Raw genomic sequence first — 18,855 nt, 5'->3', positions numbered from 1 at the left:
TGGCAAAACGGGTGGTACTTTTTACCGCCGACTACCGCCGACAAATACTTTTTACTGCCGACCGCATTGTAATGACTTTCGACCGTAATATAATTACCGCCGACCAAATACTTGTTACCGCCGACCAAACGCTTAATGATTCATTGTTACCGCCGACTATATAATATTAATTAAATTATTTGTGACAAATAAATAGATTTGGTTTGGTACGATCTGATTAAAATACAGATCTATATTTCGTTTTGTTTTTTTATACCTTCAATAGCCTCAACTACCTGAAGATCTGACCAATTGTAGTGGGATGTCGTGCCAGAGGCCATAAGGGCGACTTTTGATCCTTATGTCGTCAGACTTTTAATTTATTAATCAGCGTTGATGTTTCTACTGGGATACCCACAGATTCATGCACCGCACGCCAAAAACTCGACGTAACAGACCATTTCATTGGCTAATTCCTCACATCAACCAGAACACAGGTTATATAACAACACTTCCAGATCCTAGTGTATTAAAGACAAAACAAAACTTTGAACTACATGTATAAAAAACGAAACGAAATAGAATCTGTGTTTTAAAGGAATAATCTGAATAATTTAAAGATACATTATGGGAGATTAGATAAAGAGCTGGCAGTTCTTCCAATAATAGTTAAAAACTAGATAATGTAAAGGGAATATGCTGAAAATTTCAGTCAAATTGATCCACTCTGAACCGAGAATTTAGCCATTGAATTTTAGGCCCTGCCTCGGTCATCATTACTAAAGTCAGTACGATAAAAAACATAGTCTTGATTATCCATTTTTTGATTTAATCATCAGTGAGCATTAAGCAGCAAATCGGATACAAATCCGGTAATTATTTCAGGCAAGCGATGTCTTCGAGAGTAGATTGGCCTGGATAAGTTAGTTAATGTCTAATAATTTAGATGACATTTCAGGCCTAAAGAAAGACCTGCAATAGGCAGATTTAGCTCTTGTATAATATATGTTTAATATGATTATTACAATGACATCATTATTAATGTGACGTCATAATATATGTTTAATTAAAGATGTATTATGTAAGATTTGGGTAAAAGACTGACAGTTCTCACAATACTTATTATAATTGGAGTCAAATTACTTCATTTGGAGAAGGGGGGTTGAGTGGCCGAATAGTTAGCTCGTGCATGCTATATCATACCGCCTGTCATTGATTCCCCGGTTGTGTGTGACAAGGAGTAGGGTCGCCTGTCCAACCTTGTGGGTTTCTTCCCACTGCTAAAGACCCCTACGCAAGCGAATTATTGAAATAAAATTGAATCATGTGTTAGTCCAGAAATGACCTAGTTTGTGTCGAGTGGACCTTAAACCCCCATTTCTCTCTCTCTTTGTTTGCAGAACAGTATGGCTTTGAGTCATTGTGGGTGGGGGGTGGATGGCCGAATTGTCAGCACGCGCGCGCTGTATCATACAGTCTGTCATTGAGTCAACTGGCGGGGTTTCGATTCCCCTGTTGCACGTGACAAGGAATAGGGTCGCCTGTCCAACCTTGTGGGTTTCCTCCCACTGCTAAAGACCCCTACGCAAGCGAATTATTGAAATAAAATTGAATCATGTGTTAGTCCTGAAATGACCTAGTTTATGTCGAGTGGACGTTAAACCCCATTTCTCTCTCTTTCTCCCTGAGTGTCATTGCTACCGTTGTTACAATAATAAACAAACTCTTGGTTACCAGTATCCATTTTTAAATTTAAGTTATCTGCCAATCGTATTTGAGTGTCCAATTTACAAGTATTCAATTTCCTGACCACTGTTCAAAAATGTATCATTATCAATTGGGTTGTTAATTTTTTAATAGTGATTGAGAAACTAAACAGTTGTAAATTGAACACTCATTATCAAAATTTAATAGTCAGCTTTAAACTGGACACAAATACAAATTAGATGATATTTGGTGATTTTAGACGATTTTTTCTAATTTTTTAACAAAGATTTGATATTGAATGAATGTGAAAGAAATTAGTGCTATATACACAGACACAGTATGAAATGATACCTGGGTTACAGTGTTTAGAGAGTTGATTATTGACTTGGTGTATAATGAAATGATACCTGGGTTACAGTGTTTAGCAGTCATTGTTTTTTATGGCGAGTGATTGCTCTCGAGCGCTTGCCACTCACCTGAATGTCGACCGAGGGGAGTTTTTTTTCCCTCCCCTCAAAACTGAAAATGCATCTTTAATGGATTATGTTTAAAGATACATTATGTAAGATTTAGATAAAGAGCTAGCCATTCTTGCTATAATAGTTCGAAAATAGGTAAATAAAATGAATAATTTGAAAATTTCATTCAAATTACTCTATTGGGAGCGAAGATATTAAATATTAGCCTTTGAAGGTTTGACAAGACACGTGCAATAATTTCAATAATCATACTGGCTGTTCGAAGCTAAGTCTCGCTCCTCCATTTTTAGCTTAAATCAAAATATGGCTGAACTGTTCTAATCTATTTAATATCAGAGAAATCTGATGTCATCGAGAGTTGATTATGGTCTGGATAAGTTAATTAATGTCTGATTAATAATTTAGATAATATTTCAAGCCTAAAGAAAGACCTGCAATAGGCAGATTTAGCTCTTGCATAATGTATGTTTAAAATATTGATCGCTAAAATTCTTAGAAGGGTTACTTAACTCATTGTATAGACATGATTATTTATATCCTTGGGGATACAAGTAGCACTGAATTTGAGACAGTATCTCCTTGTGTTTTAAATGTATATCTGGGTACCGGTACTCCCACAGCTAAAGAACCCTACACGCAAACATATTATTGAAATAAAATTTAACTGTACATTTGTCCCAAAATAACCAAGTTTGTGTCAAGGGGATTTAAACTCTCGCTCTCTCTCTCTCTCTCTATTCAGATAGTTTTACCTAAAATATTTTAATAGACCTCCATTACTGTTGAAGTAGATGTTATACCCACCCACAGCTACTACTCCTCACAGAATCAACTCTTTTGATTCACTAAAATATATATGGAACTTCTCCTTCAAAATTATTCCAAATTCAAGATTTTTGTTGAAATGACAGGAACAATCAGCACTTACATGTACATGTACAAATTCCAGAAATCTTTTAAAATGCCACAGCGTGCTCCCCTGGCTGCTCTAGCTGTAACCATAGCCTTTTTGATTGTTGTCCGAGAAATAAATTGAATAAGACAAAAAATATTCAATTAATTTTGAAAATCAATGAATTGAATGCATGTGAATATTGCTATTGAAAATGATCAGGAAAAGTTTCTCATTTTTGAAAAGAACAAAATCCTCAGGAAAATAAATCCCCTGCATCGTGACCCAATGTAAAGATCAAACTAATTTCATTAATTCATGGACAGCGTGGGTGGAATGTCACAGAATATCTGACAGTAGGGTTATTATAATTAGATTATTTTATTAAATCAATATTCAGCATTAAATCTAGCTGGTTTAACTCTTATGTACAAATATACATGTATGTACAATGTTAATATTATATTGGTATTCAACAAGCTGTTTTAAAATTGAGGTCATACATGTACATAATCAATATTATATATATAAATACAGTCGTCACATTCCCAACTATTATACACACATTATTATACAGTTTGTTGTTGCAGTTTTATACGTTAGATGTTCTTGACATGTAGTTCACCCATAGTTTCCGTCTAGATTAATCGAGTCGGTGCAGACCTGTCAGACGTTAAATTTCATTTCATTTAATTTAACCATAGTTTATGTATATCTACTGAAATGGATTAATGAATTTGATATCAGGTATATGTTAGAGGTTGGTACCATGTTTGTTTCATTTACCCATAGTTTATTATTTCTATTGATGCAACCGGATTAATGGGTTTGATATGTTAGAGGTTGGTACCATGTTTGTTTCATTTACCCATAGTTTATTATATCTATTGATGCAACTGGATTAATGAATTTGATATACATGTTAGAGGTTGGTACCATGTTTGTTTCATACGTGTACAGTGTGTATAAACATTAGTTTGTTGTTACTCTTCTACAAAATAGATTTTTATTCATTTACTCGTTGGTTTTACTCCTAGTGATGCAACCAGATTCATGGATTTAATATACATGTGAGGCTTTGGGTTGGTACCATGTTTATTTTTAAGATATACATGTACATGCTAAGGGTGGGTACGAAGTTTGTTTTTTTAATGCTAGCGGTGGGTACGAAGTTTGTTTTTATATTGCTAGCGGTGGGTACCAAGTTTGTTTTTATATTGCTAGCGGTGGGTACCAAGTTTGTTTTTATAATGCTAGCGGTGGGTACGAAGTTTGTTTTTATAATGCTAGCGGTGGGTACGAAGTTTGTTCTTATAATGCTAGCGGTGGGTACGAAGTTTGTTTTTATAATGCTAGCGGTGGGTACGAAGTTTGTTTTTATAATGCTAGCGGTGGGTACCAAGTTTGTTTTTATAATGCTAGATGTGCGTATCAAGTTTGTTTTTATAATGCTAGAAGTGCGTACCAAGTTTGTTTTTATAATGCTAGATGTGCGTACCAAGTTTGTTTTTATAATGCTAGATGTGCGTACCAAGTTTGTTTTTATAATGCTAGGTGTGCGTACCAAGTTTGTTTTTATATTGCTAGCGGTGGGTACCAAGTTTGTTTTTATAATGCTAGATGTGCGTACCATCCATGTCTTAAAAGGAGAGTATTCATCTGCTCTTGTTTAAGCATTACTGAATAGTACTATACTATTCAAAAAAAGTAGGGGATATTTGATTTTGGGGGCATAATACTAAAATATGCAAATGACTACGAAAAAAGTCACTATAGAACCTAACAGAAGAAACATTTCCAGTTACATGTGACGCCCAAACGCACCAATAGCTACCGCATGGAATGCAGGTGATGCTTGGGATCATCATGGGGGTCCAACCCAAGATTTGCACGACTCTGACTTTGAATGTTACAGTCATTGTGGCATTGAATTCCAGGGTGGAAACATCAGTTTAATTGTTTTAGTGACCAGAAAACAAATTTTGATATGCGTCGGCTTACCCAAAATGAAAGGTTACGTGCCCTTGGCATGCTACAGATCGGCACAACACAGGCGGTTGTGGCGCGGACGATGAATGTTTCTCAATCTGTCATAAGCAGGCTATGGTCCAGATACCGTGATACACAATCTGTACAGGACAGACCACGCTCAGGTCGACCAAGGGCGACAACTCAAGCCCAGGATCGATTTATCCGTACCTTGGCCTTGAGAAATCGTGTCATCACAGCAAATCAGATCAGCGCTCGTCTTCAAACAGATACTGGTGTGAGAGTGAGTGGCCAGACGATTCGGAATCGACTGCATAGGGGTCACCTTCGCGCCCGACGTCCTCGCGTGATCCCCTGTTTGAGAGATCATCACATTCAGGCAAGACGTCGTTGGTGTAGGGATCGTCAACACTGGGATAATCGACGCTGGAGCAATGTGATGTTTTCAGATGAGTCAAGGTTCACTGTTGATTTTTTGGACAGACGTAGGAGGGTGTGGCGTCGTCGAAACGAGCGCTTCCAAGACGTTAACGTCATCAGACATGATCGATTTGGGGGTGGTTCTGTTATGGTGTGGGGAGGCATCACTGTTGCTGGAAGAACGGCTTTACATGTTGTTGCAGGGCGTGTTACAGGCCAGTACTACCGGGACAACATCTTGGCAGCCCATGTTGTGCCGTTCGCACGACGTCATGGCCGCCGTTTCATCTTCCAGGATGACAACGCAAGATGTCACAGGGCCAGGATCGTTACAGGTTACCTCCAACAACAGAACATCACCACATTACCTTGGCCAGCACTGAGACCCGACCTCTCCCCCATCGAGCATGTCTGGGACATGCTTGGACAGAGGTTACGTCAACGTCAACAACGTCCTGCCAATGTCCAAGAACTTGCTGCTGCGTTGCAACAGGAATGGGACAATCTGGACCAAAATGACCTTAGACGTCTCATTAGGAGTATGCCACGTCGGATCAATGCTTGTTTGGCAAACAGAGGAGGATTTACCCGTTACTGACTTGGTTGTGATGCTGTGGTAACTTTGCTGTTTGACCCCGGGTATCATTTTACCCTTATAATGGTCAGTCTGTTCCTTACTTAGTCTAACGATCATTTGGAATAAATCGATGAATGTGAACTTCATTTCATTTTGTCATTTGTTTCTTCGTCAGTTTCATTAGGTGACTTTAATAACACTTAAAAATCAAATATCCCCTACTTTTTTTGAATAGTATACATGTACTTATATGTACATGTACATTACATGTCATAGGCCTTGATACATACTTACATTGTACATGTCGTGTCAAGTTATATACATGTATCATAGGCCTTGATACATTGCATGTCGTAGGCCTTGATACTTACATTGTACATGTCAAGTTACATGCCGTAGGCCTTAATACTTACATTGTACATGTCAAGTTATATACATGTATCATATAGGCCTTGATACATTTGTGTACATCTCCAGTTGCATGTCATAGACTACTCATTTTGAGATAACATTTAGAAAGTGTTTATCTGTGTTTCTCAATTGTTCGGCAAGCTCTGTATTCTATATATAATCCGTAGTTGGATGACTCTATGACATGCTTGCTAAGAAAAGTCTCTTGCTTGTAGTGTCTCACGAAATAAGACACAATAGTCTGTGTCAGTTTTTTATGAAAGAGGTCTTGAACCCTCCACACCACCCATCAACTATTTGACATTAGAGTTTTAAGTTTTCGATCTTGCTTGGTCCATTTTGTCTTTTTCATTGTTACATGTACATGTTTGTTCAACTTGGATCCCAAATAATTTTATATTCCCACATTGAAACATCGTCTTCTGTTACAATTTCACCTGTTCAAACTTGATTTGATATTTTCCGCTGGTTTGAGGAACGAGTCAGTAGGTTCACCTGGGTAATAGGCAAGAACCATTTCAATAGTGTTTTTCTAGACATGAATGAAGGGACAGAAGTTCATTAATAACACTTTTGTGGATATGGTTTAATTTTTTAATGTTGTCACATACATATTTACAGATCATCTTTTATTATTTACAGATATTCTATGATTAATAATATTGTTATTATATACAGACAGATATTCTACAATTAACATCATTGTTATTATTCACAGATATTCTACAATTAACATTATTGTTTTTATTCACAGATATTCTACAATTAACATTATTGTTTTTATTCACAGATATTCTTCAATTAACATCATTGTTATTATTCACAGATATTCTACAAATAAGGTCATTGTTATTATTCACAGATATTCTACAATGAACATCATTGTTATTATTTACCTACATGTACATTCTACAAATAATGTCTTGTTATTATTCACATATATTCTATAAATTACGTCATTGTTATTATTCACAGATATTCTACAATTAATAACGATGAGTTTATGGATGAAATTCCCCTGATGTGTGGTGAAAGTTTTGAAATGGATGAAAACGACCAGCTCATGCGCGAGCGTAAAAATCGTTATGGGCGACATAAAGGTGTTGGTTACTTCCTGTCTGAGGGCTGGTGGAATATGTGTGGAAGGTGAGTTGTCATTTAATAACTGTAAGGCACCTATTTTAGAAAACAATTCTGTAAACACATTTCTCTTCTGTTCAAATCAGAATTCTGTTCTTCATTTCAAGTGACCTACTCCATGAAAAACTAAAAATTTTGCCCTAAAGATATTTTGATACGAAATTGTAAATACCACTGACAACTGCCTATTATCCAATACAAAAGAGGGAAATATGTGCATATGAAGTAAACAGTACCCAGCGGCCAGATTTCCTAAAAAAGGATTTTGGTGTAAACCTCATTTTTCAGTTGTTGGAGTCGGCTGTTCAGAAGTTGTTGTGGAGAGAAGGAATATAAAGATCGTACCATAAATATCGGCATGGCAACTGGACATCAACCAAAATATACCAAAAATGTTGTTAGAAATCAGAAATACAGCGTTATAACGTTTATTCCAAAGGTAAATCTTAATAAATTTCCATGAAAGTTGGAATTTGAATTAAGAGTAGACAGTATGGCCCCTCATAGCACACTGCATGGCCCCGTCTTTTAGGTCGTCAAGGTATCACATGAGGTGAACTTTAAATAAGCTAAACTATTTTATGTTAATTTAACTTTTGGTTTTATTTTCTGCAAGTCGTACCGTACGGATGTCTCGAAATTGTACTATTAAACAGACCATTTCATTGGTTAATCAGGGGGTTGGATGGCCGAATAGTTAGCACGTGCGTGCTGTATCATAAAGTCTGTCATTGGGTCAACTGGTGTTGTTTCGAATCCCCGGTTGTATGTGACAAGGAGTACGGTTGCCTGTCCAACCTCGTAGGTTTTCTCTGGGTCCTCCGGTTTCCCCCCACTGCTAAAAGACCTATACACGCAAGCAAATTATTGAAATGAAATTAAACAATATGTTAGTCCCGAAATGACCTAGTTTGTGTCAGGTGGACATTAAACTCCATTTCTCTCTCTCTCTCTCATTGGCTAATCATTATACAAGCATGAAATAAGACGTAGTTGAATTTGTAATATCTAAACATGTAACAAATGTTTTTATTTTTTCAGGTGTTATTTGAACAGTTCAAGTTTTTTTTAAATCTGTATTTTTTAATAATGGCTACGTCCCAGTTTCTTCCTGCCATAAGAATTGGATACCTCTACACCTATTGGGGCCCTTTGGTAAGGGATCTTTTTTTTAAATGAATCTATGATTAGAGCCATAACATTTCTACTTGAGTTTATTTTACCAAAACCCCTTAAAATGACACAACCTCTCACCAAAATTTTTGATTTCACTTGATTTTATATGATAATTGGTTTGACAGGATGACAGTCCATCTGCCTCTCTCTCTTTCTCTCTCTCTCTCTCTCTCTCTCAGTGTTCAAATTTCTTTGATTTCACATTCAGCAGTCAACACAGGTTGGTCCCCGATCCAAAAACCCCTCCTCACAAGTGAGATATTGAAATACTTGGTAATGATTTATCATGTCATGTGTTAACGATGAATGGCTATGAAACCACAATGTTGAGGTATTTGTATATTTGATTTTGTATTCCACAGTTCACAAAGTTTTACTCCCACAGCCAAAAACTCTTTCTCACGAGCGAATTATTGAAATAATGATGTATCGTGTTGAAAATCTAAAGTAATTTTAGGTTAAATATATCATTTGTGTGGAAATTACCACTGTTCGGTTGGTTGTGCCGTATTATTTATCAATATTTGATGCACGGATATTCAATTTTGGGATCTATTTACATTCCACAGTCAACAGAGTTTTGTCTCACAGCCAGAATCCCCTCCTTACAAGACAATTATTGAATTAATGATGTTCAGTTTGTTTTGTGTCGATCTAATTAAAATACAGATCTCTATTTCGTTCCTTTTTATACGTCCACATTCATAATGTGAACGTATTATGCCGTCGCCCCTGTCTGTGTGTGTGTGTGTGTGTATGTATGTATGTGTGTGTGTGTGTGTGTGTGTGTGTGTCTGTGGTTCGCCTACAGGGCGCAATTCTTCATGGATTTTCTTCAAACTTGGTATACTTATTCCTTATACCCCAAGGAAGATCCCTATTGTTTTTGGTGCATGCCCGACCCCCCGGGGCAGAGCCACGCCCATTTCTAGTATTTGTTTGTTTGTCGTCTACAGGCCACATTTCTTAACTAATAATCTTGAAACTTTGCATACACATTCTTTGTACCCTAAGGAACATCCCTATCGTTTGGGGTGCATGCCCAACCCCCAGGGGCAGAGCCACGCCCATTTTCTTTTCGTGTGTCTTTGTGTCGCCTACAGGGCGCAATTCTTACTGGATTTTCTTCAAACTTGGTATACTTATTCCTTATACCCCAAGGAAGATCCCTATTGTTTTTGGTGCATGCCCGACCCCCAGGGGCAGAGCCACGCCCATTTCTAGTATTTGTTTGTTTGTCGTCTACAGGCCACATTTCTTAACTTATAATCTTGCATACACATTCTTTGTACCCTAAGGAACATCCCTATCGTTTGGGGTACATGCCCAACCCCCAGGGGCAGAGCCACGCCCATTTCCCATTTTCTTTTCGTGTGTCTTTGTGTCGCCTACAGGGCGCAATTCTTACTGGATTTTCTTCAAACTTGGTATACTTATTCCTTATACCCCAAGGAAGATCCCTATTGTTTTTGGTGCATGCCCGACCCCCAGGGGCAGAGCCACGCCCATTTCTAGTATTTGTTTGTTTTTCGTCTACAGGCCGCATTTCTTAACGTATCGTCTTGAAACTTTGCATACTTATTCCTTATACCCTAAGGATGACCCCTATTGTTTTTGGTGCATGCCCTACCCCCAGGGGCAGAGCCACAGCCATTATTTGTATTTCTTTGTTTGTCATCTACAAGCCGTATTTCTTAACGTATCATATTGAAACTTTGCATACTTATTCTTTGTACCCTAAGGAACATCCCTATCATTTGTGGTGCATGCCGATCCCCCAGGGACAGAGCCACGCACATTTCCTTTTATGTGTCTATGTGTCGTCTACAGGTCACATTTCTTAAGTGATCATCTTGAAACTTTACACACTTATTTCTTATTATACCCTATGGATGATCACTATTATTTTTGGTGCATGCCCAATCCCCAGGGGCAGAGCCACCCCCATTTCTTGTATTTGTTTGTTTTTCGTCTACAGGCCGCATTTCTTAACGTATCGTCTTGAAACTTTGCATACTTATTCTTTGTACCCTAAGGAACATTCCTATCGTTTGGGGTGCATGCCCAACCCCCAGGGGAAGAGCCACACCCATTTCATCGTTTGGGGTGCATGCCCTACCCCCAGGGGCAGAGCCATGCCCATTTTCTTTGTGTGTGTCTGTGTGGCGCCTACAGGCCACGATTCTTAAGTGATCATCTTGAAACTTTACACACTTATTCCTTACACCCTATGGATGATCCGTATTGTTTTTGGTGCATGTCCGCCCCCCGGGACAGAGCCACGCCCATTTCTTGTATTTATTTTTTTGTCATCTACAGGCTGCAATTCTTAACAGATCATTTTGAAACTTTGTTTACCTATTCCTTATACCCTAAGGATGTCCCCAATTGTTTTTTGGTGATTGCCCAACCCCCAGGAACAGAGCCACACCCATTTTTTGTATTTATCCTCTACAGGTTGCAATTCTGAATGGATCATCTTGGAACTTTGCATATTTATTCCTTATACCGTAAAGACAGCAACCATTTATTTTGGTGCTTGCCCCGACCTCCTGGGGCAGTGTCACACCCACTTTTTTGTTAGTATTTTGTCTGTAAATTTGGCAAAACAAACCCAACGCCTAGCCGTCTTTGCCTTTTATCATAATACAGCCATTTCATATTGTAGTTTCTTCTTTTTAAAAAGTACCATATCAATCACTGCTCGAATGTGGACGTATATTGCAGCGTTAGCAATGCTCTTGTTTATACTTTCAATGGCCTACACTAAACGATTGTAATGGAAGGTCACGTCAGAGGTCATATGAGATTCGCTTTGACCCTATGACGTCAGATATTGATTAATCAATCAGCAGTGACTTTTCTAGTGGTTTACCCACGGTTCTGTGCATCGCATGCCAAGAACTCACTGTAACAGACCGTTTCATTGGCTAATCTCTGACTTCAACCAGAACGCATGGTATATAACAACGCTTCCAGATCTGGTGTACATGTAGTAAAGACAAGTAAAACAAAACGAAACGAAATAGGATCTGGGTTTTAATCAGATTGGTGTGTGTTGATGTTGAATGGATGTTAATCATTTAGCACTTGATAGATATAGATATTCACTACCTCATTTCCGTGAAGAAAAATAGAGAAACGTCTGTAACTCATTGACCAATTGGTTAGCACGCGCGCGCTGTATTATACAATCTGTCATTGAGTCAGTCAACTGGCGGGGTTTCGATTCCCCGGTTGTACGTGACAAGGAGTAGAGTCGTCTGTCCAACCTTGTGGGTTTTCTCCGGGTCCTCCGGTTTCCTCCCACTGCTAAAGACACCTACGCGCTAGCGAATTATTGAAATAAAAATGAACCGTGTGTTAGTCCCGAAATGACCTAATTTGTGTCGAGTGGACGTTAAACCCCATCTCTCTCTCTCTCTCTCTCTGTAACTCATTGTTCCTTAGACCGCCTCAAACCTTTCATATAGATAGGACCAGTTTTCGTGTGCCAATGCTATGTTCTGAGGACTCCTAATTAAGGCGATCTTAAGGGTTTAAACCACTTTCATTTCTTCTTGTAAAATTATCGTACGTATATATTTTCAGTGTTTTGTATTATTTGTAACCATGTGTCGTGAAGCACTGGATGATTATAGACGTTACCGTAGAGACAAGGAAGCTAACTCTCAGGTGTACAAAAAGCAGACGCGAGATGGTATTGTGAGTGTTCCGAGTTCGAATATACGTGTAGGAGATTTAATAGTAGTAGAAAAGGTGGGTAAATATATATAGTTGTATTAGCGATTGATCCAGCAGCTATACAGAACTACCGACTGGTCCAGCCATTGTCTTGCCTGACAAGGACAGGTATCTAGTCCTTCGGATGAGAAGAAAAACCTGAGGTCCCTTGTACAAATTGGCGTACACGTAAAAGATCCCTTGACAGTTGGAATTCGATATAAGAGAAGGCCGTATTGCTGCTGTCCGGGCAAAATTTCCCTCATAGCACACTGTATGACAGTATGCCCGTCTTCATTAGCCCAGTTCGGAGCAGAACAGTAGGACGTTAAACTCCATTTCATTTCATTTCATTTCCAGCCATTGTTTATCTTTTAATGGAGTGTTGTCGCCCCCCCCCCCCCATTCCCAACCTTATAACATTGTTCATGGTTTATATGTACATTGGGGGGTTGGATGGCGGAATTGTTTAGCACGTGCGTTTTGTATCATAAAGTCTGTCATTGAGTCAACTGGCGTGGTTTCGATTCCCCGGTTGTACGTGACAAGGAGTAGGGTCACCTGTCCAACCTTCTGGGTTTTCTCTGGTTCCTCAGGTTTCCTCCCACCGAAAATATCCCCACGGACAAGTGAATTATTGAAATAAAATTGAACCATATGTTAGTCCCGAAATGACCTTGTTTGTGTTGAGTGGACGTTAAATCACATTTCTCTCTGTCTTTTATATGTACATTAGCCAGAAATCTAGCCAATCTTCATTTGCCCAGTTGGTGTAGAAAAGTAGAACATTAAACCCAATTTCATTTCCAGAAATCTTGACCTCATTTTGGTTCTACATTTATAATATATGTTTAGTAATTCTTGCATTTATATAGCGCACCATTTCAAACTTAAGCTTGCTTTGTTTGCAGAATTGACATAAAATATTGTGATATACCGGTTATGAATATATTAGAACTAGCAGATGACCCGACGCTGCACGGGTTGTGCATATAACTCCCAAACCGGAAGTGGTAGACCAATGCCATGTAGCCCATGTTACTCCCTAGTGTGAGCTAACCCTATGCACCAAATTTTAACCATGTGACAACCCTAGTGTGTCCGCCAATCCTGAACAGACAGACAGACAGACAGACAAACGGGCAATCACAAATATTAGTATAGATAAACCAGTATTAAATATACACTAAGGACTGGGTATCATTCAGATTTGACGAAAAAAGGAAAGAAACTGAGCTTACCATCTAGAATCTAATACACGTATCCAATAGATTGCCATCCAGAAAGTATTAAATGCCATCAAGATTCATCAAAAAAACGCCCAGTTTCTGCTACCATGTAGTTTAAGAAACACCATTTAGTTTTGACATTGGTTGTCTAGTTTTTGACCATTTAGTTTAGTTTTGATATTGGTCGTCTGGTTTATGACCATTTGGTTTCATAAACTAGACGACCGATGTCAAAACTAAACAGTGTTTCTTAAACTACACGTAGCACAAACTGGACGTTTTTTGATGAATCTTGACGACGGCATTTAACACTTTCTGGATGGCAATCTATTAACTAGATACCAGTATTAGATTCTAGATGGTAAGCTCAGTTTCTTTCCTTTTTTCGTCAAATCTGAATGATACCCGGTCCCTAGTGATATTATATATAACATATCAGTTATAAATATATTATATATTATTTTTAGAATCAGCGTGTACCAGCTGACATGGTGTTGATACGAACAACAGAAAAAGATGGTGGATGTTTTATACGAACAGATCAACTGGATGGAGAAACAGATTGGAAATTACGTTTAGCTGTTCCAACGACACAACGTCTCCAATCAAATGCTGTTAGTTACTTTCTCAAATGTTAAAAATCAGTTTTATAACATAGTTATAGGAAAGGGTATTACTAGACCATGCCATTCTGCACACATAGATTCATCTACTAGCCCATTCAGATGCTTGAACTGGTTTAAAAACCCTGAGAATCATTAATCTAGTTTAACTTTATCGACTGAATGCTGTTGTGGGGCAAATAAATCAGTTTAAAAAACCCAGCTTGCGACCTTTACTCGATAAGGCTTTTTATTTTAAACTGGTTCATCTTGGGTCTTCCTAGACTAGGCCAATCTACTCTACTACATCAGGAGGGTTAATAGGTTTTACTAGACTAGGCCGATCTACCCAACAGCATCACAGTTGTTGACTGTATGTACCAGACCAGGGGGGGTTGGATGGCCGAATGGTTAGCACGCGCGTGCGGTGTATCAAACGGTCTGTCATTGAGTCAACTGGCCGGGTTTCGATTCCCCGGTTTTACGTGCAAGGAGTAGGGTCGCCTGTACAACCTCATGCGTTTTTTCCAGGTCCCCTGGTTTCCTCCCACTGCTAAAGACCCCTACACACAAGCAAATTATTGAAATACAATTGAACCATGTGTTAGTCCCGAAATGACCTAGTTTGGGTCGAGTGGATGTTAAACCCCATTTCTCTCTCTCTCTCTGTACCAGACCAGGCCATTAGAGGGATTGATGGATCTATACTAGACTAGGCCTGTCAAATCACACAAGGTGCTGACAGGTCTGTACTAGATATATTTTGATGATTTGATTCTTTATTTACAGGAAATTTTAGATATTTGTGGTAATATTTATGCTGAAAAACCACAAAAAGCCATCCATAGTTTTATTGGTACATTCTCTAGGGTAAGTAAATTAGATATTTTAAATTTTACCCATTCACCGCTGGGTAGACTGAAATACAGGGATGATGATCTGTTTTATTCCATGACAAGAATTGTCAGATATCCTCTCACAGTCTCATATAACAACATTTGGTCTTTGAAGGAATTATTAGTGAGCAGAAATTTACCCGTATATCTGTTATCAATCGTCACTTCAGTCAGTTATATAGAAGGATAACTTGTGTTTTCCTTTTGCGTTCATCACTTCCTTTTGTTGAAATCTTTATAACGCATCTATCATAACAATAATCTCTGTGTTAAAATTATATTTGGAACGTGTTTAAAGATTACAGGGAGTAATTTTTATATTGTAGACTGATGGAACTATCTGTGAAGATTCGTTGAGTATAGAGAATACGCTATGGGCTAATACCGTGGTTGCATCTGGTACAGCTTTAGGGCTAGTGATATACACTGGTAGAGAAACTCGGGCTGTAATGAATACATCAAAACCCCAGAGCAAGGTAAGGACCTGGACAAGGGAATAGAAATTAAATGGGGTTTAACTTCTACTTTTAAACACCGACTCAGCGAATGAAGACAAGCATACGTCGTACTCTGTACTATGAGGTACTATGACCTACTCTTATTTCGAATTCTAACTGTCAAGGGTTCTTTTGCTTGTACAACAAGTACACGGGACCTTGGTTTTTCATCCCATCCAAACGACTAGACAGCTGTCCTTTCCAGCCTCTCCAAACTGCACCAGTGACAAGGAGAAATCATGCCAGAAAATCCTAATGAGCGTTCTACGCCAACACTGGAATCGAACCCAAGATCTTGTTTTTAGCAAGCCAGCGTCTTAATCTGAGCTACCTCATCCCGTAGGTAATATAGATTGGACAATCTCGTTGTGTGATGAGACCTACACTATTGTCTTGTTTTTGTTACGTCCACATGAATATTTGGACGTATTATGCAGTCGGCCCTGTCCGTCCGTCCACAATTTGTTTGTTGACACTCTACAAGACTAAATAAGACAGACTATAGAATTTTCACCACTCACCGGGGTTGTTGAACCTAAAGATCAACATATTAAACAGACATTATGCAAGAGCTAAATCTGCCTATTGCACTTCTTTCTTTAGGCTTGAAAGGTTATCTAAATTATTGATTAGACATTAATTAACTTATCCAGACCATAATCAACTCTCGACGCCATCGCTAGCCTGCGATATTTACTTGATTTGAATTCATTTTCTAATGGATGATCAAGACTATGTTTTTTTATCGTACTGACTTTAGTAATAATGCTCGAAACTAAGCCTAAAATTCAATCGCTAATATCTCGGTTCAAATTAGAGCAATTTCACTGAAATTTTCAGTATCTTCTTTTTATGTTATCTATTTTTTAATTATTATGACGAGAACTGTCAGCTCTTTGACAAATCTCCCATAATGCCCCTTTAACTAAATTATTATTTTTATATTTCAGACCGGGTTATTGGATCTGGAGATCAACACGTTAACTAAATTATTATTTTTATATTTCAGACCGGGTTATTGGATCTGGAGATCAACACGTTAACTAAATTATTATTTTTATATTTCAGACCGGGTTATTGGATCTGGAGATTAACACGTTAACTAAATTATTATTTTTATATTTCAGACCGGGTTATTGGATCTGGAGATCAACACGTTAACTAAATTATTATTTTTATATTTCAGACCGGGTTATTGGATCTGGAGATTAACACGTTAACTAAATTATTATTTTTATATTTCAGACCGGGTTATTGGATCTGGAGATCAACACATTAACTAAATTATTATTTTGTGCTGTCATTGTTTTAGCTATTGTCATGATGATACTCAAGGTAAGATTATTCACATTTAAAGTCTTAACGCGGACGATGGAACATATTAGTCAAACATTCATGAAAACATTTGTTCTGATCAATTTATTCACAGTCTGCTGGTTAAAAAAGCAGAAAAAAAATGTTCTGACAAAATGTTCATGAAATTAAACTTGTTAGAGATTTGGAAATTGTTCACCACTTGGACATATCTCTGTTTGCTGTCTGTGTTGAAACTGAACATTTGCTGGACATTTTTTTTTACCACGCAGCACCAATCAGCGATCATATACATATCAATGTCATTCAAGAATCAACTATCATGTGACATGTATGTATGTATGTAATTTTGAAATAATAAAATTTTATGTGGCGCTAGCTAAAACATTCGTTCGTCTGCGGAGAAACTTGATTGTTTTGTAAATTTTGTTTTTCTAACATGAGACTAAAATGACCCCAGAAATTTTTTTATAAATAAAAGAAACTCAGCATTAGTTGGAGACAAATTATGACAATTCGTTGAAGTTGTCAAATCTTCAACCCTAACATAGAAAATCAAGTCTTCATTTATTATTATAGCAATGACAATCAATCTGGTTAAAACACAGATCCTATTTCGTTTCGTTTTTATAGTTCAAAATTTTGTTTTACTTGTCTTTACTACACTTGGATCTGGAAGAGTTGTTATTTAACTCGTGTTCTGAATGGTGTCAGGGATAAGTCAATGAAACGGTCTGTTACGGCGAGTTTTAGGCGTGTTTTGAACGGAACTGTGGGTAATCCACTAGTAACATCAATGCTGATTGGTTAATCAAATGTCTGACATCATAGGGTCATAAGTCGGTCTTTTGACCCCTGACGTGACCTATCGCTATAACTTGTCTGATCTTCATGTAGTGTAGGCCATCGAAAGTATAAAAAAACGAAACGAAATATAGATCTGTATTTAAATCAGATTGAATGACAATCGACAGTATGTTTTTCTTTTCCAAACTTCAAACATTCTTAACTTCACTCAGAATAAAAAGTAACAACCTGAATTTTCAGTATAGGTTTTCAATCTATTTTGAACGGATATCTCTTTATCTAAGTCCATCATAATGTTTCATTGAGAAATCTTTAGATACCATTTTAAATAAAGTATAATTAAGTTTATAGCATCTTTGAGATAACTGAAGTTTAAATAGAAAATACATTTTGTTTTTTCAGGGTTTTAATGGTCCATGGTATCGTTATTTGTTTAGATTCATCTTATTGTTCTCATATATCATACCAATCAGGTAAGTCTATAGTTCCGATTGATATCGTTCTCTCTCTCTCTCTCTCTCTCTCTCCCTCTCTCTCTCTCTACCACACCTAGACTCCTATGAGCAAGTAAATTTTTGAAATAAAATCGAACCAAATGTTAGTCCTGAAATGATCTTGTTTGTGTCGCGAGTGGACGTTAAGCATCATTTCTCTCCCGCACTCATGTGTCTGAACATAATTCAGATTTTAATGTGGTTAGTGTAGTGGGAAAGTTTCTCTGGCAGACAGGGGGGTTGGATGGCTGAATGGTTAACGTGCGCGCGCTGTATCATAAAGTCTGTCTTTGAGTCGACTGGCGTGGTTTCGAATCCCCGGTTGTACGTGACAAGGAGTAGGGTCGCCTGTCCAACCTCGTGGGTTTTCTCCGGGTCCTCCGGTTTCCTCCCACTGCTAAAGACCCCTACGCGCAAGCGAATTATGTAAATAAAATTAAACCATATGTTAGTCCCGAAATGACCTAGTTTGTGTCGAGTGGACGTTAAACCCCATTTCTCTCTCTTTCTCTCTCTCTGGCAG

At 37.9% G+C, this 18,855-nt stretch overlaps 1 protein-coding gene across 2 annotated transcripts in view; it reads left to right on the top strand.

Annotated features, from left to right (window-relative positions):
- LOC126815042 (probable phospholipid-transporting ATPase IIB) overlaps positions 1–18,855 on the top strand; it is a 36,293-nt gene that overhangs the window by 930 nt on the left and 16,508 nt on the right. Inside the window, exons 1-10 of one of the 2 annotated variants that reach the window (XM_056099533.1) lie at positions 3,686–3,817; positions 7,430–7,600; positions 7,883–8,033; positions 8,636–8,749; positions 12,362–12,529; positions 14,190–14,336; positions 15,114–15,194; positions 15,547–15,696; positions 16,963–17,052; positions 18,241–18,311. In XM_056099533.1, coding sequence (XP_055955508.1) covers positions 7,458–7,600; positions 7,883–8,033; positions 8,636–8,749; positions 12,362–12,529; positions 14,190–14,336; positions 15,114–15,194; positions 15,547–15,696; positions 16,963–17,052; positions 18,241–18,311 — 1,115 coding nt within the window. In that variant the 5' untranslated portion in view covers positions 3,686–3,817; positions 7,430–7,457. Of the gene's footprint in view, positions 1–3,685; positions 3,818–7,429; positions 7,601–7,882; positions 8,034–8,635; positions 8,750–12,361; positions 12,530–14,189; positions 14,337–15,113; positions 15,195–15,546; positions 15,697–16,962; positions 17,053–18,240; positions 18,312–18,855 lie in introns of those variants that run through there. The other variant, XM_056099532.1, reaches the window with a different exon arrangement.

This window comes from Patella vulgata, chromosome 3 (genome assembly GCF_932274485.2).
Source record: "Patella vulgata chromosome 3, xgPatVulg1.2, whole genome shotgun sequence".
In the NCBI taxonomy this organism is placed as follows: Eukaryota; Metazoa; Mollusca; class Gastropoda; family Patellidae; genus Patella; species Patella vulgata.
This window is presented reverse-complemented; position numbering and strand designations above follow the sequence as displayed.